General features: G+C 37.8%; 1 protein-coding gene across 4 annotated transcripts; it reads left to right on the forward strand.

Moving 5' to 3' along the window:
- Positions 1-6351: 6351 nt before the first annotated feature.
- On the forward strand, positions 6352-23415 carry IMPACT (impact RWD domain protein). 4 transcript variants are annotated; one of them, XM_057397635.1, is made up of 11 exons: positions 6352-6465; positions 7161-7289; positions 8026-8078; positions 9666-9728; positions 11677-11762; positions 13241-13369; positions 13654-13751; positions 16702-16775; positions 18518-18608; positions 21249-21383; positions 23216-23415. In XM_057397635.1, the coding sequence occupies exons 1-11, from the start codon at positions 6400-6402 to the stop codon at positions 23285-23287; spliced, it is 996 nt and encodes a 331-aa protein (XP_057253618.1). In that variant the 5' UTR covers positions 6352-6399; the 3' UTR covers positions 23288-23415. The 4 variants fall into 4 exon arrangements, with proteins under 4 accessions (XP_057253618.1, XP_057253619.1, XP_057253620.1 ...); XM_057397636.1 differs by having other exon boundaries at positions 6354-6465; positions 13657-13751; XM_057397637.1 differs by lacking the exon at positions 6352-6465 and adding an exon at positions 6609-7054.
- The last annotated feature ends 1409 nt before the right edge of the window (positions 23416-24824 follow it).

Here is a 24824-nt window from a genome sequence, read left to right on the forward strand (position 1 = left end):
GCTGTTTTAATACTAAAGTACCAAAAGAAGAACAGGAACACCTCCACACCTGCAGAGAGAACACAAATTTACTGTGTTTAGGCACTTAATTATCTTAAAGAGATCTGCTTCCAGGGATGCTTCAGCAATAAGACATCTGAGAGGTTTCAGTGAAGGACCACACTTTCCTTAGGAGCAGGTCTTCAAGTTGCTGTCCTTACTTTCAGAGCACTAGATGTTTCATCCCCATGCTCTTATCTTCTCTTATGCTCTCGGCCATTGTTATCAGTCTGTCTGAGTTATTTTCCCTTTATTTCTTCCTCTTGTATCTGGCTTTGAGCCATCTTTCATAATGCCGTAACTGCTCACAATAAAACTTCACAATAAAACCAAGCTTCCTTTTCTTATTTTGTATCATATTTTACATACACAAATACTACATACACAAATATTAAAATATCTATAATATTCCTCATATTTATTATAATTTTGTAATAAAATGAAAGCATCGGCATCCCCCTACTCCACTAACATTGCAACACAGAACAGTTTACAGTGCAGAGCTTTATCCTTCAGCCAGCCAATGCAGGGTTTTTCTCTGAATCTCAGTAAAAAAGGCTTGACAACAAATAGCTTAATAAAATTACTGTTTAAAAAAGACAAAATAGAGAAGAGTAATGCACATTGCGAGTAAATCTTAATGTCCCCTCAGGTGCTGTGGACCCCATGTTGCTGCAGCATTGGCCTGGCCCTGGATGGACTTCTCCCACAGCATGCCGCACAGATTCCATCCATGGAGGGAAGCTCCTCCTTGGTCATTTGAGCTCTTTTAATTTTCTTGCACAAAACCAGCTCTTTATAAAAGGTGTTCACATGAGGACTTCTTGCTGCAGCGCTAAAGGCAAGGCCAGGCTGTGGTGTAATTGCCTGCACCGAGCTGGAGTTGCCTGCAGGGATAAGGAGCTAGTGGAGTTTATCCTGCAGCTAAAGAATTCAGCCCCACCACACAGGTTGAAGGCAGGCCAGCATAAACCTGGGTCTGCTCAGGTTGCTTGTGCTGCAGATCAGTGACCCCTGGATGTACAGTGCTGGCCTGGTCAGGATCACTATACTTCCACTGCTTCCAGCATCTTCAAGGAGCATCTTTTTTTTCACCGATGTTTTGCGTCCTTGCACTTCCCAGAGTAATAACCCAGTGTGGTTTGGACTTTGAAGTGGAAATGAGAAAAAACAGTGTTGCTGGTAACAAGGCTTCTTTCCCTTTTGAGCTTATCATTTTGTTTATCTTTTTTTTTTCTTTCATGTCTTTCCTCTTTCAGATAACATGCTGAAGTTAGTGATGCAGAAAGCATGAAATGCTTCCCACATCAGGGCTGAATGCACAGGCAATGGCCTTGCACAGAACTCACTGAACTGTTCTGTCAATGATTTTCATGGTATAGTATATTTTACATCCCCTTTCTATTCAGAAATGAGGTGATGGGGCATGGGGTGATGGGGCAGCCTGACTGCAGAATTTGAAGCTGTAAGGCCATGGCACTTCCTGAGGAGAAACTTATCTAGGGAGGGAGCTTCTGCTGGGCGTAATGTGCAATCAACTAGTTGAATTCATTGCTACAGGCAACCAAGCCCTATGACTAGGAGTATTTCAGCTGGAAATTTTGAAATAATACCACTCTTCTTTGTCATTAAATGAAAAAAAAAAAAAAACCAACCACACTATTGTGGTTGGTGTCATCATTAGCAACTATACAAAACAAGATGCTGATCATGTCTCATCTTGCAACGTACCATTTGCAGCTGAGAGAAGACAAGCAGCACCTCCCTACCCCCATTTCTACTAAGAGAGTTGACCTGCATTGCTAGAGGTTTATCCAGGGATGAACTAAGGAAGAACTTCTGGAAAACATTTAAGAATTACTTGGCATTTGTGTTCCTACCCTTGATGAAATGTCACAATTTTATTTATGATATAACAACTCTTTATTGCACTGACACTGTTTTCTTCCTCTTCAGATTAGAGCATACTGGTGTCCTGGTTCTGGCTGGAATAGAGTTAGTTTTCCTCTTAGTACTTGGTACAGTGCTGTGTATTTGATTTAGTATGAGAATAATGCTGATAGCACACTGATGTTTTACTTGTTTCTAAGTAGTGCTTACCCTGATCAAGGACTTTTCAGTCTCCTGGGCTCTGCCAGTGAGGAGAGGCACAAAAAGCAAGTATGAAGCAAAGACAGGACACTTGACCCAAACTAGCCAAAGGGGCCATAGCACAGCATATCATGCCCAGTATATAAACAAGGGGGAATTGTCCGAGTACCAACTGGCAGTACTCGGGGACAGGCTGGCATCAGTCGGCAGGTGGTGAGCAATGTTATTAGGTATAACTTGTCTTTCTTGGATTTTATTCCTCTTTCTTCTTTTTCCTTCTCCTTTCTCATTCTTAGACATGATTCCTGTGGATCTTCTTGGATTACCAAGAGCAACTTCCAGTGAGCAATGAAAGTGAATTTTCATGTTGTTCTGAACTACTCTGTAGGAATTTTTACATACGTGAGTCTGTTGCTGATATTTATTTCATACTTTGCAGGAAATAACCATGTAATGTGGTTAATTTGTAGATGGCATGAGCCAGATTAACTGCTGAGATTAGGAATGCTTGCTTTTTGCTGCTCAAAGCAGTGCAGGAGTAAATTCAGGCAGTTACTGGAGGTATCCTCTAGCAGAAAAACAAATAAAAACCTTTGCAATAGAGAAGACTTCATTTTAACATGCCCCTTTTATCTAAATACTGGTATGGCAGGAGAAAATGTGAGACTGATTGTATTCTGCCAGGAGGCTCTTAAAACCTGCATACATTTACTACTTTATGGAAAATTCTTTGGATTTCTCTAGTTCTAAAGACTACAACTGTATACTTTTACAGCCAGCATACAACTGGGTTGTGGCTGAAAGAGTAGAAACATTCTTAACCAAGGTGTAAGTCACACTTCCCCTTAGTCTTACCAGACATGTAGTCTTACACCAAGATTTAGGCTTGTTGAATGCACTTTCTTGTTCTAGTGGTTGAATTAGTTCGGGTTGGCTTTAGCTCCAAAGCAATAAATCAACTGCATGTGAAGAGCTAGTAACTATGAAGCTTATAGCTAATTTATGTCAGTGTAGACCACACTGTAGCAAAACACATCCTTATGAAAATGAAATCAGCTGAACTACTTTATGTTTAAATGGATATATTCTCCTCATTGCATAATCCAGACTGAGATTTATATTATACATAAAGTAGAATTGTAACATGGTAACATTAAAATGTGGCTATTTACCTCCCCCCTCTGGACAAATTTGGTAGTAGAATGTGAGCAGTATTTCATTAAATCAAAAAGCATTTCTGATTTTGGAATTTTTCTTTTAAAATTCTTGAGAGCTTTTACATGCATTGCATTTAAATAACGTCCTTATTTATGTCATCTGTGAAAATATTGCTTCCTTAACAATGTGAATATTATTTCTATCTGGTTTAAGCTTTTTGTGCTCTAGGCTTAGATTCTGGTTCCAGAAAGGCATCAGTAATTTCCCAGTGTATTATCTTGCCCTGGCAAGACAGAACAAAGAATCTGAATTCCTGGTATTAATTTGGGTAACTTCCTGACCTTCAGGGTCTTCTTTTGCTTAAATGATTTGAGCTTTAAGTGTTTTCGTTTGCTATCTGTAGTTCACAAAGACAGAACTGAAGGACCAAAGGTTAGATTTGGTAACCATTTTAAATATCAAAGTTCATGGATTGCTGTGAAGAGTATTGGTTTGGGTGATGCCTTACCATAAAGAATAGTAAGTTTCAGTTTTGTATTGAAAGAAGACTCCAAATATTTTATTACACTCTTATGCTGTTATCCTTAGTTTGAAAGCTCTTGGATAATTCATATCTGGCTTTAAGGGAATATTCATTTTATACAGACAAATTAATTAGCTGTTAAATGCTCCTGTGCATCACATCAATTCAGCTATTCTGTTATTAATTTAGAATATATAAACATGTTGGAGATTCATTAACTACGTTTTATCTCCATTTCAATTTAGTAAGACTTATCACAAATATGACTGATAATGAAAGGAAATTATAAATCCTCAGAAACCTGTCAGAGATGCCTACAGTCCATACAGTTTTAGTGATTTATTTTCTGTGTCTTTTTATCCAGTGCACTTTTTTTCCTGGGAGGTTGCTGAAATACTTTATATCAATGCTTTCATATGGATTATAGACAACAATAATCATAAGAAATGTAACAACTTTAAGTTATTTAATAACAAATAATGCATGTAGTCATGTAAACTTGCTTGTTCAGCTAAGTCAAAACTAGCAACTTATAAAAGCACAAGCACTATATAGAAGTTGCTATCAGAAAGCTAGAAGTATCTTGTAGCATCACAGTTCTCTCTTTAAGGCAAATTAGCTCTCAAGTTAAGGTCATAGTTAATAACAGTAATCTAATTTCCAATAGAACTATAAGCACAAGAATACATTCACATTAATGTTCTAGGAATTGCTGCATTCACAGCAAACTATCCCATGTTCTTGCCCCAAGACAAGATCGAGTTTCTTCAGGCCTAACCTTTTTTAGACCTTGCACAGATGATGGCTTAATATAAGCCCTCAGTGCTTAGCTTTTCCTCTTAATTATCTAAATCTTCCTTCCTGTAATGCAACATGTTGCTTCACCAGCACACAGTATTGTGCCCATCTTTGCAACAGCTTCTGTGTAAATAAGGATGATTATCACACCACCCCCCCCCTTCTCTCAGGATGACTGACTTCATTGTTGGCAAATTCTCCATAGCGTGATTTGAATCTCTCAACAACCTTCAAAATTAAATCTTTGTATATCACATCTTTCCTGCATTTGAGAGGGAGGAAAAATGTAATCTCTGCTGCAATCAGTAGCATATTAAGGATGCCTGTGTTTCTCAACCTTCTCTAAACTAACAAACTCCTCTCCAGTCCTGTCAGAATTCAGGCTTGCCTGATTTCATTGCTTTAATCCAGACTTCAGTTAGTGCACATCATTCTTGAAGTGCAGCCCTAAAACTGGACACAGAATTCCAGCTGAGGCTTTAGTGGTTCCATACAAAGCAGGATTACCTCACATCTCACATTGCCTTAGATGTGTTTGGACATCCTGGCCATGATGGTTCTCCTTTAAGCTAAAGCACAGCACTGTTGGTAAATGTTTAGCTTGGAAGCAACTCCCAAATAGTTTCTGTGGAACTGCTGTAAAACCAGTATTTCTCCATCCTGCATATATGCAGTAGATAACACAGTGCTGATTTTGTCTCTACTCTGTTGCATCCTAGGGTTTGGGTTTTTTTTTGTATTGCTGTTTCTTGGTTTTAGAAGGTGTGACTTATTTGTCACAATTATTCTGAACTGTAATCCTGCTCTCCAGAGCAGGCACAGAATATTCCATCTTTTGAGAAAGGGAAAACAAACCTTACCTTGTATTCCTCACACCTATAAAAACACACTGGAAGAAAACATATGAACTACAAACTGCAAAAAAGATGACATCCATACTTTACACTCAAGCAAAAAGAGATCTCTCCTGATCAGTGCTGTCTAAAAGAGATAGATACATAAAGCTTGTCAATGTTAAATAAATTAACTGCATTTCTGTAACTTTAATGGAACCTGCTTGGAAAACCTATGTCTTTGGTCAGTCGTTTTTTAGAAGAAATGATGCAATTATAAGAATGCAAATCGCTCATTTTGACTGACATGAATGCAAGATTAAAATGACTGTAAAATTGTCACTGAAATATAACTGCTTATATCCTTTAAAAATAATGAAATGAGTAAGGCAAAAAATACCACAAGTGTAATCTTGATTCTATGACTATGCATAACAGAAGTAGATTTTGTTAACAGTTTATTAATGCTACATCTTGACTGGGGTATTTTTGTACTTCATTAAGTTTCCTTTACCCGAGACAGCAGTTAAACCTAACTGGAAACAGATCACTCAAGTTCACTCTTCTTTCAGCAACACTCAAGAATGGTTTAGGGAACCGCATGGCAGTACGCTGTGGACCGCATAGAAGGAGATGATACTTCAATAGTTATTTGGGAGTCAAGCTCGGACGTAGGTAGGTATGCTTTGGTGTTCAAAGGAGACGGTTTAGATCATAGAACAGTCCTGCCCTGAGATGCATTAGGAACACGGGCCGCTGGCAGGGAAGGTAGGGGCGCTGGGACAAACGGGATAAGCACAGCCACTTCCGAGAGAAGAGAAGCCAAGGCGCAGGGCTGGGGGACCTCTGGGTGCGCCTCATGGCAGAACCCGGCGCAGAGAGGTGAGAGGGGTACGCTGGCGGTAGGAAGGGCTGGCAGCTTCACCGCTACCACTGCGCAACCTCCTCCTACGGCGCATGCCCTTTCCCTGCTCCCGTCGGGTACGGATGGCGGCGGGGGACGCGGAGGTGGCTCAGCAGCAAGTGAGCGGCGGTAGGGTGACAGGGCTGCGGGGAGCAGCGCGGGTCCTGACGTGCTGCGGCATCCTCGGGCGGGCAGCGTGAGCGCAGCCTTGAAAGCACTGGATTCCGGTGGCTTCTGGTGAGCCCCGGCCGTGTAGGGAAGAGCTCCCTGCCCAGGGCCTGCGGTGCTCTCCGAGCGGCAGCAGGACTGTCTTTACTCAGCGCCGGTGGGTGACCGCACATTCGGACTGAAGACCCATTCCAGGTGTTTAATTTCCAGGTGGAAGGTGGCTCTCCGGTTTCTGTGGGAATTTGCTGGATAACTTTAATCACTGTTCCTTAGCAAGAGCTCGTACGAAGGCCTTGGGGTGTTTTCCTTCAGGGGGATGGATGGCCCAGGCAGGAGCAGCGCTGGTTGGGAGGCGCAGGGATGTGTTGTAGCTGATCCACCTGGCTTTGCTCACCTTGTCATTGCTGAGAATTACAGGATTACCTATAGAAATACAAAAGCTGTTGTGTGTATGAGAAAACTGAGCAAAGGTAACTTGCGCTGTGAGTCAGGACTGGATCCACAGTATTTATGGCCTTCTGGTACAATAAATCTTGTCAGGTCTATAAATAAACTGTGGAAGAGTGAGACTTAAAACTGAGACTGGCACACAAGGCTGTGGGCCCTGGGAGAGGTTATTTATTTTTTGCATAATGCTTTTTTCTAGATTGATGAAATTGAAGCCCTTTCATCCATATATGGTGAAGATTGGTGTGTTGTTGATGAAGATGAAAAAATCTATTGCATTAAGATTAATGATTGCCTGGATCAACCAAAATGGACCCTCTGTCTTCAGGTAAAGCAGTGTTAAGTCTGGCGCAGAATTTGACTAATGCAGGCAAAGTCTTGTGCATGCACGAAACCCCTTTAAATAGGATTCGTTATCTATTCAGACGTATTAAGGAGCTTTTGGTTGGAATCTGTGATAGACTTCAGTGGTTGTTCCTGTAACACGTTAATATGCTTGTGATATTTTTTAATAGTTATATATCCTAATTCCACACCTGACAGAAATGAATTTCAGTATTTTTTCCCAAGACTAATTTCTAGAATATTTTTTATATTGACTTTGTGTCAGACATCTGAGTGAATCTGCTGCAGTTGCTTCTAGATTTACTTTATGGAAAACGTGGAGGCAAAAAGAAAAAAAAAAGGATCAACTTAATTGAGTAACTTGCTACTTTATGATCATAGAACTGAAATTTTATGTAGTGGAAGAAATGCCAAAGTGTATTGCCACTTAAGTCCAGTAACCACATGTGCAGCTCCTTTAAAATTTGTTCTGCACTTAATTTTTCATGGCACTTGTTCCACAAAAATTGCACCATGAAATATAATGTCTGTATGCGTTACCATCACTGGAATCCCAAATACAGATATCCAGGTTTTCTTGTCATTCTGCAACAACATAGCCAACTATTTTCTTGATTTGTAACACTGGTTGTAGTCCTACTGCTCGACCTCTGAGTCCATCAGTAGAGCTCAGCTAAATAAGTGTAGTCGAGTGAATACTCATCTTGAATGTTTTTCAGGTGATTTTGCCGCCAGGATATCCAACTGCAGAGCCACCTATTTACCAACTAAAGTAAGTGAAGTTTTCTTTCAAACATTTGTATTTGTTTTCTGAATTACCACTTTTACTTGCTTGCAGTATAAATTGAAGTTTAATTAAGATGAATCCTTGAATTAAAGTATAGTGGGGATGAGGGATGTTTCCAGCAAGAATATTCTATTCTTTCTCCTGTGCTAGCCGTATTATGGAGCTCCCTGTGACAGGTTGCTCTCATCCCTCATCTCTAATTCTTGCAGGATTATTTTGTGGCAAGGTAGCAATTGGACTATGGAGGTATTGTGGCTGCTGCCTGCTGTGTTGGAGTGATGTCTTGTCTCTTCCTTGTGTATACCCCTCTTGTTTGGGTACTTGTTTCAGATTGAAGTACGTCCTTTTCACCTGAGTGCAGACTTTTGTTGGGATGCAGCCATGGCATGTACTATCTTCCTGTTTACCTACCCTGCTCTCTTCGTGTCTTGTGACCATGTACATGAGATGGGATGGGAGACATGTAAGTCAAGTCCCTGATGTGGATGACAGATAGGCCTGTAGGACATGACACACAGCATATCTGCTGAGTTTTGGTTATCAGTATTGTCAGGGCAATACAAAATATTGCTGGTAAACTTGAGGCAAAGTTTATAGTTTAACATGAGACCAGGAAGATACAGATACAGAACTGAATGGACGTTCTAAATGTAATAGATTCAATGGTGCTGAAGGAGTTGGAAAATGTAAGCAAATAATATGTAAACTGACTCTGGAGTCACAATGGCCTACTATGAAAAATGAGTCTAGCTTTTTCATCTGAAGAAAGAAAAAGCAGCCCAGTCAAGGAGTCTTGAAGAAGAACTGCGTGATCGTGCTTTTACCAAGACATTTGCAACTGGAATCTTGGGAAGCATCAGTGATTGACAGTGTTTTTTTTCAAGGTGTTGTCGTGGTTTAAACCCAGTCAGGTAACTTGTTCACTCACTCCCAGTGAGTGGTGCCGAGCTGACAACAATCAAGGTCCGTGTCCGTCTCCCCCCGCCCTGCACCGGGGCTCTCCCCTTCCCCGCTCCCAGAGGAACGGGGAGGAGGATCGAGAGAGTGCAACTCCTACGGGTTGAGACAAGAACAGTCCAGCAACAAATCACCACCGCTACTATCAGCTAAAACAATGATAAGGGAAAATAACAAGGGAAGAGAATACGATACCACCGGCCAAGAAAACGAGTTCCACCCGGAAGCCCCTGTCCTTCCGGGTAACTCCCAGTTACCCCCCACCCCGGGCATGACGTGCTGTGGTATGGAATACCTCCCCGGCTAGCCCGGGTCAGGCGCCCCGTCTCTGCTTCCTCACAGCCTCCCCTCCTCCCTGGCAGAGCATGAGCCTCGCAGAGTCCTTGGTCAGGGTAAACATCACTTAGCAACAACCGAAAACATCGGCTTCACCAACACTGTTCTCAAACTAGAAGTCAAAACACAGCACTGCACCAGCTAACACAAAGGAAAAACATGACTGCTACTGCTGAGCCCAGGACAGGTGTTTATCACGTTTACTTTAAAATGAATATTTGTTGAGATGTTGGAATCGCTGTATAGGCACAATTTTCATTGTATTTGTTTTCATTCTAGTGCTCCTTGGCTTCGAGGACAAGATTATATGGAACTAGCAAATAGCTTGGAAGAAATATATATGTAAGTTAGAGACTCTGGAATATAGTGACAGGAGACAATGTATTTTCAGTTTCGTGCCCAACTCAATGTATGCTTTTGAAGTATCTGTCTGAACTAGTATTTGTGAAGTGATTGCTGCAATAGCCCTAAACCAGCAAGTTTATTTTATAAATCTAACATTTAAAGATGTTGTGTACTTACTAAGCATTTTGCAAGGACAAATTGTGTTAAACTCAGACAAATTTATATTCTTTAGACCTGGTGTTCTGTAAGGACAAGTCTTCATTTTGACTCCTAATAGAATAGATTCCCTTTAGAATCTGTGAGATTGCTTATGAATTGGTGCTGTGAAGTATGAGATTCCTGCATTTATTTAATTGGAAGTTAAACTGTAGGACATTTTTGTCTTAGAGTATAAGTGGCAAAAGAGTCTTTCTTTAAAGATAGCCAAGGGATAAGTAGATTTTAAGGCAAATTAAACTCATGTAGAATCTATTAATTAGATCTGTAACATAACGGACTGTTTATTATCACAGTGTGTAGCCAACAACAATGCATAATGAATGCATGAGAATAAATGGAACATTTAAAAGTACTCAAATTACATAGTTTTGAATTGCAGTGAAATTGGAACAGTAAATTTAGGTATTTTATGTGGTTTATTTAATTCTTTCAGATCCCAAAGATAATATAAACTACATGAAATGAAAATATGTCGTAAGGAAGCACATGACTCTCATGACTACCCAAAATACTGAAATCTGAACATAAGAAATGTTTTTTAATGCCATTAAAAAGAGAGCACTTACCTTGCGTGTTTTTTGTTGTTTTTTTTTAATGTAATTACTCAGTTACATTGATTAACTGGGTTTCTTTTCTAACTAAGCAACGGATAAGCAAGTAAAATTGAATTTAAAGTGTTAAAAATGCATGAGGATTTTAAGTGAAAAGCTCTATGGTAATTTTGTCACCAGTATGTAGTTGCGTGGTACCCCAGATGGTGGCAGTAGGAATAAAATTAATGAGAAACCAGGAGTTACCTACAGTCCTAAATCTTTAGTTTTGTTTTTGAGACAAACATGCATCATTCATAAACATATTAAAATATGAAGACAACTTTTCAGGATACCATTTTAAATGTATTTTGAGATGCTTGGGTCCTGCTGCACCTTAAGGCAGCATTTCTTAACTTTGAATGTGCACATAAAAAATATGTGCATCCTGTCTTTCACCAGGACCTTAATACACACCTCTGCCCCCTGACTAAAGACTCCTAGACGTAAATCTTTACTTCTCTGTCCTATAGGACTGCTAGTTACCCATACTCTAGCATATCAGTCCAATGCTCCACTGCGTCTACTGCAACTGACTTGCTGTTACAGTCCAGCCTTAACAGAACAACTTCTGCTACATGTGCACTTACTGCTTGAGGGGGAAGAGAAGAGAAGAAGGGAAGAGATGTTTGTGAGGAGACTTCCAAAGAAGAGCCCTCTCCAGAGATGAGGGGGAAAAGTCCCATATAGCCACAGAGCAGCTGAAGGAGCTCACCACTGGGATATGATAGTTTTTGTAGAGAAAATTGATCCAGAGCAAGATGTAAGGCATCCTAGCTTAGTATTATTTTCAAAATACTGAGGACCATCCATCTATTTTTTTAATTACACAGTTGCTTTTCCTTTCCTTAATGGCCATAAAGCTTCTGTCAGTTGCCTGTTTTCCTTCAGCATTGGTGCTTTTAATGTTAAAGAAAAATAAAAAATAAAGCAAGCCACAAAGAGTATATAGTGATGCAGGTATTATGTGTTTCACTTAGTGAACTACTGAGACAGGACTTTCCACAAGCCTAAGCTCTATATCTCACTAGATTTTAGTGTTACATTTCTACGTGTCTGAAACATGTATGTTATTTGGTGTTCTTTCCAAGTGAAATCTGCAAAAATTATCATTCACTGTGAGTTTTAACTTCCAGACAGAACCTTGGTGAAAGTATACTTTATTTATGGGTGGAGAAGATACGAGAAGTTCTGATTGAAAAGGCACAGTCATCAGATCCAGGTACTTCAGAAAACGCATGTTTTTTCTCAGTTTACTTTTTGTTAAACTGCGAAGTAAGATTTCATTACAAGTTAAAGCTTTATGCCCAGTTTTGTATCGGAGCTAAATAACATAGAACAACAGTCTCCAGTGTCATATGGCTTGTTGTTTTACAGTGGTAGCTTCCCTTTTTAAAAAGCAGCAGAGACAAAAGGGGGTGGCCTCTGTGAACTAGAACAAGGTCCTTAGTTCTCTTGGAAATGAAATTACTTGCATGAAAGCAGAGTGCTGCATACAGGTACAACGCATTGTGCTCTGTTCTGTAAAGGAATTATTCATAACAGTAATTAATTTCTGTTGTTGAGCGTACTCTTGGAGGATTTGGATTAGCCTCAAGTGAAGATAAACTTCAGTGAAATATACAGACAAATGACCAAGTATTCCATCTTAATAGAATTTTACTATGTTGGGATGAGAAGTATATCATCATTAGAGTTGCAGTGATTCTTCTGCTGTTACTCTTATTGTGATAGAATTTGTGTAGATTCACAGTTTTACTTTCAGAAAGTGGTGGGGTTTATTTTTGTTTTGGGGGTTTGTGTGTTAAAATGCTAAATTGCTGTGAAATGCATGAGTGCCATGCACTTGTGGCAAAAGAAAATAGAAGTATTTTTCTGTGTCATGGGTGTTACCTCAGTCCTGTGAGGAATAAGAGACTGAAGAGGGGGTGGAAAAAATCAGTGCTGCTTCATGATAAGGTCTCGTTTTCAATAAGCTGTGCATTTTGTTGCTACATCGCAGATATTTAAAAAGTCATTTTTCATTGACTTAACTTGAAGGAGTGGATACTGAGAAGTGAAAATTTTACTGACAATATTGGAAATTTGTTGCTTATTTTGCCAGCAGCCTTGTGGCTTTTACTTAATACATCTAATGATTTTTCTAGGCTTTTTGAGCATGCTATATCACCTGTCTGCTTTTTTATGGGAAATACCTCTGTTACAAAAACTACATCAACACCACATCATAGGCACTCTAAATTAACATATATGTATGGTAGATTTCCTATAAATGCAGTTGTCAGAGCACAAATTTTGTGTGATACTTACTCTTTTGCTATTGACTATTATTTTTTGTATGTCCTATGCATGAAGATAAATAGCATTTTGGGAATCACAGAGTGCTTTAAGCATGTCCAAAGAGATACTTCAAACATAATGATTTTATAACCTCCTGAAGTGCTATTGAAAGACAGCTGCACATTTTTCTCCAGGTGTTCAGTAAATGACTGGAGTTCTTGTGAAACACCAGATTATTTTGGACTCCAAATTCAGAATTTCTGGAATTTGTTGTAATCAAGTTACTATTCTGTGTTTCATAATTTTTTAATGACAGACTTTGAACTGAAAAGCCAGAGGTTTTGGGAAAAAGACTGAAATTTTGTCTTACTTGTCTCACAAAAAAATGTGTAATAAATTCTGCTACTTCTATCTTAACAGAACCAAATATTAAGAAAACCAGTGAAGAAGTTGATGAAGATGGTGGAGATGATTTTGACCTAGATTTTCAGCCCATTCATGAAGATCCAATTAAAATGTTAAATTACATTACATCTGAAAGTCAAGAAGGTAAAAAAATATGCCCTTGTTAATTCTGATTAATAGTTCAGAAGAGAGAGCCCTTAAGATTCTGGTTGTCTATGCAGCCTTCGAGTAAAATTAGTAACATTAAAATTATATTAAGGATTAAAAACAATTGTAAGAAGAAAATAAACCAGAAAATGGTTCTGTATATCATCTTGTGTACTTTACTTCAACAAATCCCTTTTATAAAGTTGAGACATTCTTTACTTATGTAGCCATATGCATATTTTCAGTACTCTTAAAACAAACACTTCCTTATTTGTGATCAGTAGATGAAGAACTGCCACCCATACATCACGGAAACCCAATTACAGATCGAAGGAGTACTTTCCAGGCACATCTGGCTCCTGTGGTGACACCCAGACAAGTTAGTAAGATCAATACTACTCTTTCTGTCTGAATTTTGAGCTTGACAAAATATTACTGAGATACTTGGGATTAGCCAGATATGTCAGTCTGTCTGTATTCGCATCTTCCTGTGCTAATATTGTCTGAATGGCCATAGTTTCTCGCCGTCACTGCCAAATAAATAGCTCTACATATCCGCTCTGCAGTGCATCCTGCTATTCTTTACTGTTAGGTGGAATTTATTCCATTGCTTCTAGCACCAGAATTAACTTTCAGAATCCACAGCATTGTATGAAAATATGACTTCCCATGTTTGCTGTGATCCAGTCACTCAAAACTTTATTGCCCCTCTCTACTTTCTCTGTGCAGTTGGACTTCATAGACATCTATCAGTTTTAATAGACCTTAGTTTTCTGGTTTTACGGGCTGAAGACTCCCAGTATCTTTTGGTACATATAATGCATGCTCTAACTTTGAGATGCAGAACAGAACTATGCACCGCACTAAAGATGCAGTCACTCCAAGGATTTATAGTGGCCTGAAGAGTTCTTCTGTTTTCCATGTTCTTTTCCTAGTATTACCTTTTAGTTTACTTTTTTGACCTCTACTGAGCCCTGAGCTGGTGCTTTCATAGAAACGTCTTTTATAACTCCAGGATCTCTTTTTGCAAATGCTAATAACTAGTGTGAAGTCACTTTGTACATCACTTTGCATTCATTAACATCAGTCTCATTTGATGATCCCTATTTAGTGGAGAAAGTACTGAACTACTCATGTTTTCTTGTCATTAACTGAGAGTTAAACCTTGAGAAAATCTTTCTCTTTCCTTTTATACAATTCTAGCTTTTATTTTAAGAATTTTTGGTAAAGGATTTTGTCAAATGCGTTTTAAAATTCCAGGTGATCTACTACATGTTCAGTGTCCCTGAAAGAGTATTAACAGATTGACAGGGCTTTGAGGTATATTTCTGTATACAAAAGCTGTAATATTTTGAGCTGTGGGGTTTTTTTTTGGTTTTGCTTCCCCTTTGTTATCTTGACTAGTATGGACATAAGACTTGTTGGTCTTTAGTTCCCTGCATCCTTCATGGAGAGCTTCTGAGCTGGTGGCATTGCATCAGTGACTGTCTGTTGCAGAAGAGTTCTAGCTGGTATGTTAGATACCTTAGCTAGCATTCAACAGAAAGTGATAGGCATATTTCAGGTAGTAGGCTATAATTTGGTGCCACTGCTTTTCCTTGTCTCAGTTTGGCTTATTCTGAAATTTGACAGTTATGTGGTTCTTGGATTTGACATTGATTTAGTAAGTGAGAAGAACTGGTCTGTTTAAGCATCTTACATCTTTTATGAGCAGATGCCTCCCTGACATGTAAAGAATTGCATCCCTTAATTTCCTAAAGCAGGAATAATAGAGATTGGAACAGAAGAAAAAAAAAAAAAGGCTCAGGAGCTACAATGGGAAAAAGGATAAACTGTTGCTTAGCTATAAGATGCCTGTCTTGGAGGCTCATTGCTAATACATGTAATGAATCATTAAGGTATATTTTTAGGAGCCTGGTAGGTGACAAATAAGTAATGTCAAAGGTGATGATCATTTAATATGTGTAGTACCCTAAGTCCATATTCCCCTTGGGAGCGCAGGAAAAGGAAAAAACAGGTGTCTGAAGCAACATTCTCTGTTAATAATAGGAGTTTTTTCATAGAGGTCTCATATCTGAGGTGATTTTTGTCATTGCAAATTTGTGGATTTTTGCCAGAAGAATTGCAAATAGCACAGTATAGCTAAGATAGAAATTAAATATGTATATTGATTGCTCCTCAGAGACGTTTTTCCCTGGAACGGAAGGCAATTTGTTCACCAAGCATGTTTTCCCAAGCTTTCTCAACTTCAGTAATGTTTTGTTCAAAGTAATATTGATTTTTTTATTATGTGCTACAACAGTGTCTTGATCAAAGCTTTCTTTTTTGCTAGACGAAATTGGAAAGGGTTGAACAATTGCTAGCTTGTTTAATTAAAAAGAGAAGATGAACTAATACTGATAAATGTTTTGAATTTGGTACTTCTTAAGATCAGAGGGATGAACATGGTGGAAATATCTTTTCTGGGAAATACTGACTCTTTCAGACCCATAATGGAACTTTTTTGTAATCATTATTCTTTCTGTGAAATGGAAACTCTGAGGAAAAAATTATATTTGAGGAGAGGGAGAAATTCAAAATGTAATAGAGCTTTCTAAACATCACACGTTTTCCTGAAATAGGTGAAAGCAGTTGTGTTATATTCCAGCTTACAGCTTAGTGTTATAGTTGAGAAAAAGTCATCAGGTGTAATTGATACTTCATAATGATTAAAAAAGTTTTCTAGATCTTACCATCTCTTGTGTAGTAAAGCAATTTGACACTTCTGCATCTTCAGGAAAAGAGGCCTGTAAGAAAAATGGGGAGAGACTTTTTAGCAGGGCCTCTTGTGATAGGATGAGGGCTAATTGTTTTAAACTAAAAGAGGGGAGATTCAGGCTGTATATGAGGAAAAAAATCTTTGTATTGAGGGTGGTGGAACACTGGCACAGGTTTCCCAGAGAGGTGGTGGATGCGCCACCCCTGGAGGCATTCAAGGCCAGGCTGGATGTGGTTTTGGGCAACCTGATCTAGTTGAAGATGTCCCTGCTCATTGTAGAGGGCTTGGACTAGGTGACCTTTGAAGGTACATTCCTTCAAGGAACAGCTGTTCTCAGTATCACAGAAAAAATGATTTGAAACTAGCAATAGAGTACTGAGAAGCCACTTCTTGAGTTACAACACTGAATGTTAATTTTACACTGAAGTGTAAAAAAAAAAAAAAAGAAAAATTTTCTTTTTGGTATTGAGATACTTGTTTAGCAGAGATAATAATAGCATCATACATAGAGATGAGATGGTGTGTATGAAATTCCCATTCTAAAAGGAATCTTATCTCTGTTTTTTTAAAGGTAAAAAGAGTTCTTGAAAAATTATATGAGAATAAGAAAATTGCAAGTGCAACCCACAACATACATGCATACAGGTGAGAGATGAAAAGTGGTTTGGTTTTTCGGGGGCTGTGTTTTTTTGGGTTTTTTTGGTTTTTTTTAGCATTCTTTGATAAAGGAGTAAAGAACATGAGGAAAGATGAATTCATCAAATAATTCCTTGCTGTTAAGTCTTTACGGGAGTGAGTTTCTTATTTGTATGGTAAAAGTTTTAGGCTTTATTTTGAATTTGAGGTCGAGAAAGTTAAACATATAGAAGGAAATATGTTAAGATAGTAAAGCAACATTAGTGAAAAAAACAAAGTGGGTTTGAACATGTGTTTTTATATTTTGCATAGTATGTGTGAATATGGAAATGCTAGAACATCTTTAACTAAATGTGTTTTTACGTGGGTGAAGTAACTTCTTTTCCCCCCAACCTTATATTTAGAAATAGCTTAAAATTTTTAGTTGAAATAAGAGTTGAAACATAAAGCCTGATGCAGACATCTGGCATACGAAATTCAGCTGAAATACCAGAAACTCCAGGGAAAATGAGAAACAGGTAAATATTAGTTTGGTAGTGGTCTGTCTCTGGCAACTTTTGTGAGCACAGCTTATGTGAAATGAATTGGTCTCAGTCCAGATAGTGATGTGAGTTTTCTGAGGAATATAAATTACAGTAAAAGGAGCCCCTTTCATTGCTGGAGAACTAGACATTTAAAAAAGCATTTATAGACTGATCCATTCATACACATTCTGGCGTGATCCTAATGAATCATCAAATGAGAGCAAGTGAAAGTTTACCAAAAAATCTACCTAAGCAGAATGTTTTTGAAGAGACGGGATTTCTGTTGTTGCTGATTATTATCTGGCTTCTTTCACTCATACTATCTAAATAAACTTTAAAAAAGCAACAGAAACTTTGCTTCGTATTTGTCATTTAGTACATCTTCCTTATTGAAAGCTTCTTTGTCATTGTATCATGTGTTTATTAACTAAGTTTGAAAGTTATGAAATCAGCTGGTAACAAACAGTTGACCTCAGAGCATTACTTCTGGAAAATTAGAGCTGAGCAGCTGTCCTGCTCACCCCAAATTTCCTGGAGTGATCCCTGATGAAGGAGATGGCATGGAGAATCTGAAGGTGAACTTCACTACTAGTTTCACACTACTGCTGAAATGTAGACCTAACTAATTACTTGCAATGCTTTTGTCCAAGTTGTTACAACTTGTTTGTGTGTACCATAATTTGAACCTGTGTCTGACAGAGTTGGTTTCAGCTAGGTGTAATTATTAGGCTAAAAACCTGAGGATTTTTCTGACTTAACTCCAGAGTCATTACCATTGTAAATGTGAAGTAGCTGAAGTCTAAATAAAGACTTCTCAAAAGTTGTTCTGCTGTACAGATAAGTATTTGTGGTTTACCCTGAGCCTCATCCTGTTTTCATGTAAGTGTCCTTAGCAGAGAAATAGAATTCATACACGTGTGTATGAAAGTTCATAAATCATAGAATGGTTTGAGTTGGAAGGGACCTTAAAGATCATCCAGTTCCAACCCCCCTGCCATGGTCAGGGACACCTTCCACTAGACCAGGTTGCTCAAAGCCCCATCCAGCCTGACCTTGAACGCTGTCAAGGATGGGGTATCCACAACTTCTCTGGGCAACCTGTTCCAGTGCCTCACCACCCTCATCATTTCTGATACATCATTAATCATGCCAAAATATTATTTAGTTGTTTGACTTTTTTAAAATCTATTTCATGTTAGTTTTTTTTATTTCTTTTATTTTTTTAAGGATATACTGTGAAGATAAGCAGACATTCTTACAGGATTGTGAAGATGATGGGGAGACAGCAGCAGGTGGACGCCTTCTTCATCTTATGCAGGTTACAGAAATTAATCTTTCACTTCTGGAAGTCCTGAACAGATTTTAAAACCACCGTAATGTGAATAAACTTGTACATGATTATTTTAATTACTGTTGTGCTTGTAGACAAATAGATGATTTCTTTCTTAAAAGTGAAAAAAAACCCCAGCCTACAGCCTTTCCAAGTCTTGGATCAGAAACAGGTGGTGGTAGTAATAGTTTGGATGTTTTAAAAGATAAATAAGTGTTGATTCCTGTGCTTACTGTGTGGTGTAAGGTATATTGAAAATGAAGACGGGAGGAAGCTGACAGAATGTAAGAGTTGAGCTATGCACAGCCTTTCATTTAGTTTCCTCAAATATTTGTAATAAAAAAACACTTATATTTGAACTTGCAGTGTGGAGCTTAAAATGGAAAAGGTAGTGGGATTGAAGGGTTTAAGTTGTTTTAAAAATTTTGTCTATTTCTTTGTTCAGGTTCTGGATCTTAGCCTTCATACTTACATATACTTTAGTTTTTTAATGTTGAAATAATATTTATTTGAGAAAGTTGCTACTAAATGCGAATTGAGATTGATAAATTTTGATTCACTGGCATGATGTGAGCCGTAGTGAAAACATAAATTAAATATAATTACAGGGGACAGCTGGATACATCTTATGCAGTGCCTCAGGTCAGTTATAGAAGCACACTAAGTACTGTTATTAATTTTGATTTTTAAATTGATGTCGCTGTCACAAACAGGAGTTTTCTTTTCCTGTCCTTTGCTTGCTTACATTTTCTGTTGCTTCATGTGTTGTATTCTTATTCCTGGAGACTGTATTAAAGTGTTTTTAAATTACAATTTTTTTTTTTTACTTCAAAGGTTTTTTTTTCTGGAAAAAATTGAAAAAAAAAAGTAATTGATGGAAATACTCTGAGATTTTTCATTTACAACTTTTTGAAACTTCCTAAGTAATTCAAACCTAACTTGGGAAGGAAAACTTATGTTATATAATATATGTAGGTATATGTGGTAAGTGAAAACATTATTGTAATGAAAATAATGTGGAGAAACAATTTTGCAGTTACTGTACTTCATTTTGTTCTGAGCTTATCAGCTTGTTCTGAGCATATTAATGTACACTTTTGAGAGCTGTCAGGCTTAAAGTGTCCAGGCACTTAACATTCCATAAAAATACAGTTTAGGAAGTGACATCAAGTTTCCCCTATCAAATGTGAATGTGTCTAGGTTATAGGGATCATCTCTCTCAATCTGTAGTCCTAGTTACTGGGAATGATTTTGTTTTGGAAAAGTATTGCTACAGGGATCAGAGAAGTTTTCACTTGTGGAAAAGATTAAAGTAGTTTATGACTGATTTACATATGGTCATAGGTCTTGTAGTTTTTCTGTTATAAGCACTTATGACATACAATATGGGCATGAAAATTAGTTGGTTTAATACAGTTATTGTTGCTGTAGTTAGAATTATTCTCTTGCAATAGAAATCTTGTCTCACTCCAGATAAACCTAACACTTCAGTCAAGATAGCACTTTCTGGTTACAAGAAACTGTATTTTAGATTAATTCTTTCAAACTTAGAGTTAGAAATTTTAGCAACCATGTTTGGCATCCTGTTTTTACTATGAACAAGGACCTTAAAGATTATCTAGTTCCAAGCCCCCTGCCACGGTAGGGGACAACTACCACTAGACCAGGTTGCTCAAAGATGTGTTTCTCTCAGAAACCTAGTCAGTCGGCATTCCCAGTGTTACTAGTGCTTGCTGATGATGGGGAGATCTTGAAGAAGGAATTGCTGCAAGGTGGAATGCAACGTGGTTTTCAAGTCTAGTCAAATCACATTTAGATGTTGTGAAAAATAAAGCTGTTGAAGGCCTTCCGTTTTTCTTGCCCTTAATTGCAGTAAAAGGAATTTTCACTCCTGCTTAACTCTACTTGATTTTGTTACTCACAGTCTTAAAAAAGCTATATAAAGGTCATTGAGTTCCTTTCAGTCCTAACTGCTAATACAATTATTTTAACTTGTGTGAACTTTATATATGCCTTTTTGAATTCAGAAAGCAACTGCTTGGTTGTAAGTGATTAGGCATCAAACCTGGAAAATGCAGAGTTTTATATGTATTATCCACATGCTAGGTTAAGTTGCTAAGTCCTGCACATGGTAACAGTACTAGCTTATGGCATTTTAGGTATCCATATGCATAATGCTTCTCCCCCTGCTGTTATTGGCCTCATCCACCACCGATTCCAAAAATGTGGATAGACAGCCTGCTTAGTGACACAGGTTCTCTGGAAATAATAGTTCATCATATCAGAGAATAATAAATGTACCACAGTAGTTTTCCGTTGAAGTAATGCCTGAAGCTTTTAACACATGGATGAGCAACTAGTGCACAGGAGTTAGCTTTGCACCCTTTCTGAGGGATATATTGACTCTTTTTACTTTGAATTTATCTTTGGGTGTGAGCTTTAGAGGGAAACTTAACTGCTGACTTGCCTTTATTTGTTACCTTCTGATAACATGTGTGACACAGACCTGACAGTAAGTTGTTAAAAATGTAAGATAGTAGACTTCCATGTTCCACATGGTGTCAACAGTAAAACTAATTCAATTAAAAAAATAACAACATCTTTTCTTCCTTTTTTCTTTTCAAACAGATTTTGAATGTCCACAATGTGTTAGTTGTGGTGTCCCGCTGGTATGGAGGTATTCTCTTGGGACCAGATCGTTTTAAACATATAAACAATTGTGCAAGGAATGTACTTGTAGAATACAACTATGTACCTTCAGTGGTAAGTTTCTGCTACTTAGAATGAAGGCATTTGTATATGAACTTGAGTAAATTGTCACTGTTTGATGAAGCAAGAAGTAAAGTAATTCTGCTTGTGTCATCCCCTGATTGTTTTGATGCACTGATAGGATCAGTGCAAACACTCACAAAGAACTTCCAAGAAGTTAGCGACCTGGTTTATAAGTGTGAGATGTGCAATAGAGGGGTAGCAGCATTTGAGGACATTGATCCAGAAGACAAATTTGAGGGTTGCAAGAGGATGGGAAAGAGAAGTGCTTCTTTCTTTGTATTCAGAAAACTGGAAGCTGCTGCTCTTCATGCTTAGCTGTGCCACCAGTTCTAGTGTGTAGGCAGACTGAGCTTGGGGATTCCTCTAACTAGTAGGCATTTTGAAAATCGAAAGCTTTGTTGGACCCAAAGAAGTTTTCAGAATTGTAGATGATAGACACCATTAAAAAAAATCTAAACTAGAAGAATTCAAAGTAACATTAACTGTTAGAAAAAAGATTATGGGAAAATGATCCAAGGGAGCTTAAATAAGGAGGGGACAAAGTTCCAAATGTCTTTAAATGGCATTTTGCTTCTTAAGGGACTTAGGCCATTTAATCATCTAATATTCTTGCTTTTTCCAACATTTCTTCATCCTCAGAACGGCATATTAGGTATGTCTATCATAGGTAATTGCTAACAATAAAGTTTAAGACAGTAGGAAATAATTACTGATGAATACTTGAAAAAGTATGCAACTGTCAGTTTTCCTTTACATACGAAAGCATCTAAGATTGCTGTGGCTGAAAGCTGAGCATTCTTCCCCATTCCCCTCCCTGCACCTTTTAGGTATGTACTTTTTGCATTTTAGAGGTGCTTGTATGTACTTACTGATTTACCTTCTCAGCAGTTTATCAGTCTTCTCTTACTTGAAAGCATTGCTTACAAAATAAAAGGAAACTAACCAGATTTTTAAGCATTTACCCTCATGAGAAGGTTTAGTACCAAAAATTACTTCTCTTCCCCCCCCCCCCCCATTTTAACAAACCAGACTGTATTTCTTCATTGTGTATTAACATGTTTTGTTAGCAATGTCCATCAGAAAAATAGCAGATGGAACTTGTGGTAATTAATATTCTAGTACCATAGATGTGACTCTTGAAAAGAGTATTTTTTCAGCTAACTCTCTTCAGAACAGTAGAGTTCAAATATCCCATTAGGGTCCATTTCCCTCCCATGTGCAAAAGGTAAAAAGAAGTCGATGAAAATACCTCACGTTCTGTCAGATGTAGTGGCCGATTCTTTTACCCTTTTGCGGAGTGCTTGGAATGCATGCCTACTGAAGAAAAGTCTTGTTTTTCAGAACTGGCAGTCAAGACTATGCTGTATATCACAGTGTTGATCCAGCATGACTATTGTTTCTCCCACAATAGGTTTGTTTTACTTAGGGAAGCAGTTTTAATGCACTGGTGTACAGTCTTATCTCTTGATAAGGCCATATCCACAGTAGAAGTTCTGCAGTATAGTGTGGAGAAGTATTCCTTTATTGGTAACCTCTTCTTTGAGTGGAAATGGCTTAGATTATTTTTACATTATATGCTTCTGTTGGCATAGCCGTGTCTATATTTTATCATTGCTGAAGGCTGAATTTTCTAAATAACAACACAAGCAAACAAATTAATAAAACTGAGTGGATTAGTATTATACAACTCAAAACTTTCATAAATCCCAGTGAACTGTGAACACTGTTCATATTAAAAATAGTTCTCATGGGTGACCCTGAGAGAATACTCGCTGTATATAAGAATGTTGTTTAAATTTTGAAATGCTTGTTTTTCATTTCAGGAAGAGTCATCTAAACAAACAGGAAAGAACAAAAAGACAAGGAAAGACAACAAGAAGAGAACAGAACACTAATTTATTTTTTAAAACTATAAAAGATTATTTTGCACATATTTATACAAAGAAACTATGGAGTTACTGCCTTATACAATACAACAGACATTTTGTATTCGGAAGATAATAAAGCTATAGATATATTTTCATCTTCTTCTGTGATTTCCTCTGCTGTTCTGAAGTAGAGCTTAGGCACAAGTTTTCTGTATTCCTACGCAGTTCAGCTCTTTGTTATGAGAGCGTTGCAACATCCAGAACCATTACCGCATCCCAACCCCTCCCCCTGAACAATGGCTGACTAATTTAAAATGTGTATTATTTATCTTCTCCATTCCTGGGTTCAAACTCAAACACGTCTTGTATTAGTAATTAAATGCCCTAGTTTGTTGTATTGAGGGTGGGACTGGACTCATTCTTAGACCAGGGCACAGGAAGTTTTAGACTTTACCTAAAAGGGAGTATGTGGCCCAGTGCTATATAGCCTTGGAGAGCATGGTCTTGCATGTGCAGCTCTTGATGATGCTAGATACAACCTGCTTGGTGACAAAAGAAAGACTAAGCATGGGCAATGGACTAAAATGTGAAGAAATCACTTCAGAATTTTTTTGAGGATCATTCTGTAACTGTCAGGATCTAGAAGCCTGTTGAAAAGCTAAGGATTAAGTGTTGCATAATTAAAGGAAGCAATAATTTCAATAAAGAATATGAGGATTTTGAAATCAAACTGATACAGCTAGTAGTAAACATAAGCAAACTTTCTGAAGTGACTTCCATTGGTGTAGAGTGGGAAAAAGACAAGTGTTTCAATTTTCCACTCTTATTAATAGATTCCAGACTTTAATGCAGAACAAAAAGAATTAAAAGGGCTTTTGGTCAGTTAATTGTCATACTGCTCTTTAGATGACATTTAGATATTTTTTTAACATTCCCTTGTTATCTTCCACTTGGGGAGGATGGACTTTAATGATATGTAGGGTTTTTTTTCTTCAAGTTAATGTCTAAACATTGTGATCCATCACTAGCTGAGTCAGAGGGGGTTTCTTAGGTCAGGTACATCTTATGTACTTTTGCTTATATAGTAATTAGGGTTGTAGCTATTCCTAATGACGTTTCTCTAGTGGCACTTACATAGTTTAAAGGTGTATTTCTAAGACTAGCTTATTTGACCACCAGTTCATGATAAATATTTTTCCAACACGGTCTTACACTGAACTGCTCATTGTAGTTCTCCAGCATGAGTACACCAGAAAACTTTTCCCACAGCAAACTTTATCTAATCAAAGTAGCTACTCCAGAGTTTGATACAGCAACAGAGACAGTCCTTAATGATATCAGTAACTCCAAAAGTACCACTAAAATATGTGATAAAAAAAACCAAAACAATTAAAAATTAACACTGGTTTCCTGGCATTGATTTACTGAAGCAATTTTACGCAGTTACATTACTTTGTCTGCATAGTAAAACTCTTATGGATTCAGCCTTAGCATCTGTACTTGTGATAATAAAATGTTCTTCCTCCCGGGAAAGGAGATCCATATATTACATTGTGTAGCAGTC

This window comes from Pezoporus wallicus, unplaced genomic scaffold, assembly GCF_028554395.1.
Source record: "Pezoporus wallicus isolate ANWC-B61680 ecotype Strahan unplaced genomic scaffold, APGP_CSIRO_Pwel_v1 contig_227, whole genome shotgun sequence".
Classification (NCBI taxonomy): Eukaryota; Metazoa; Chordata; class Aves; order Psittaciformes; family Psittacidae; genus Pezoporus; species Pezoporus wallicus.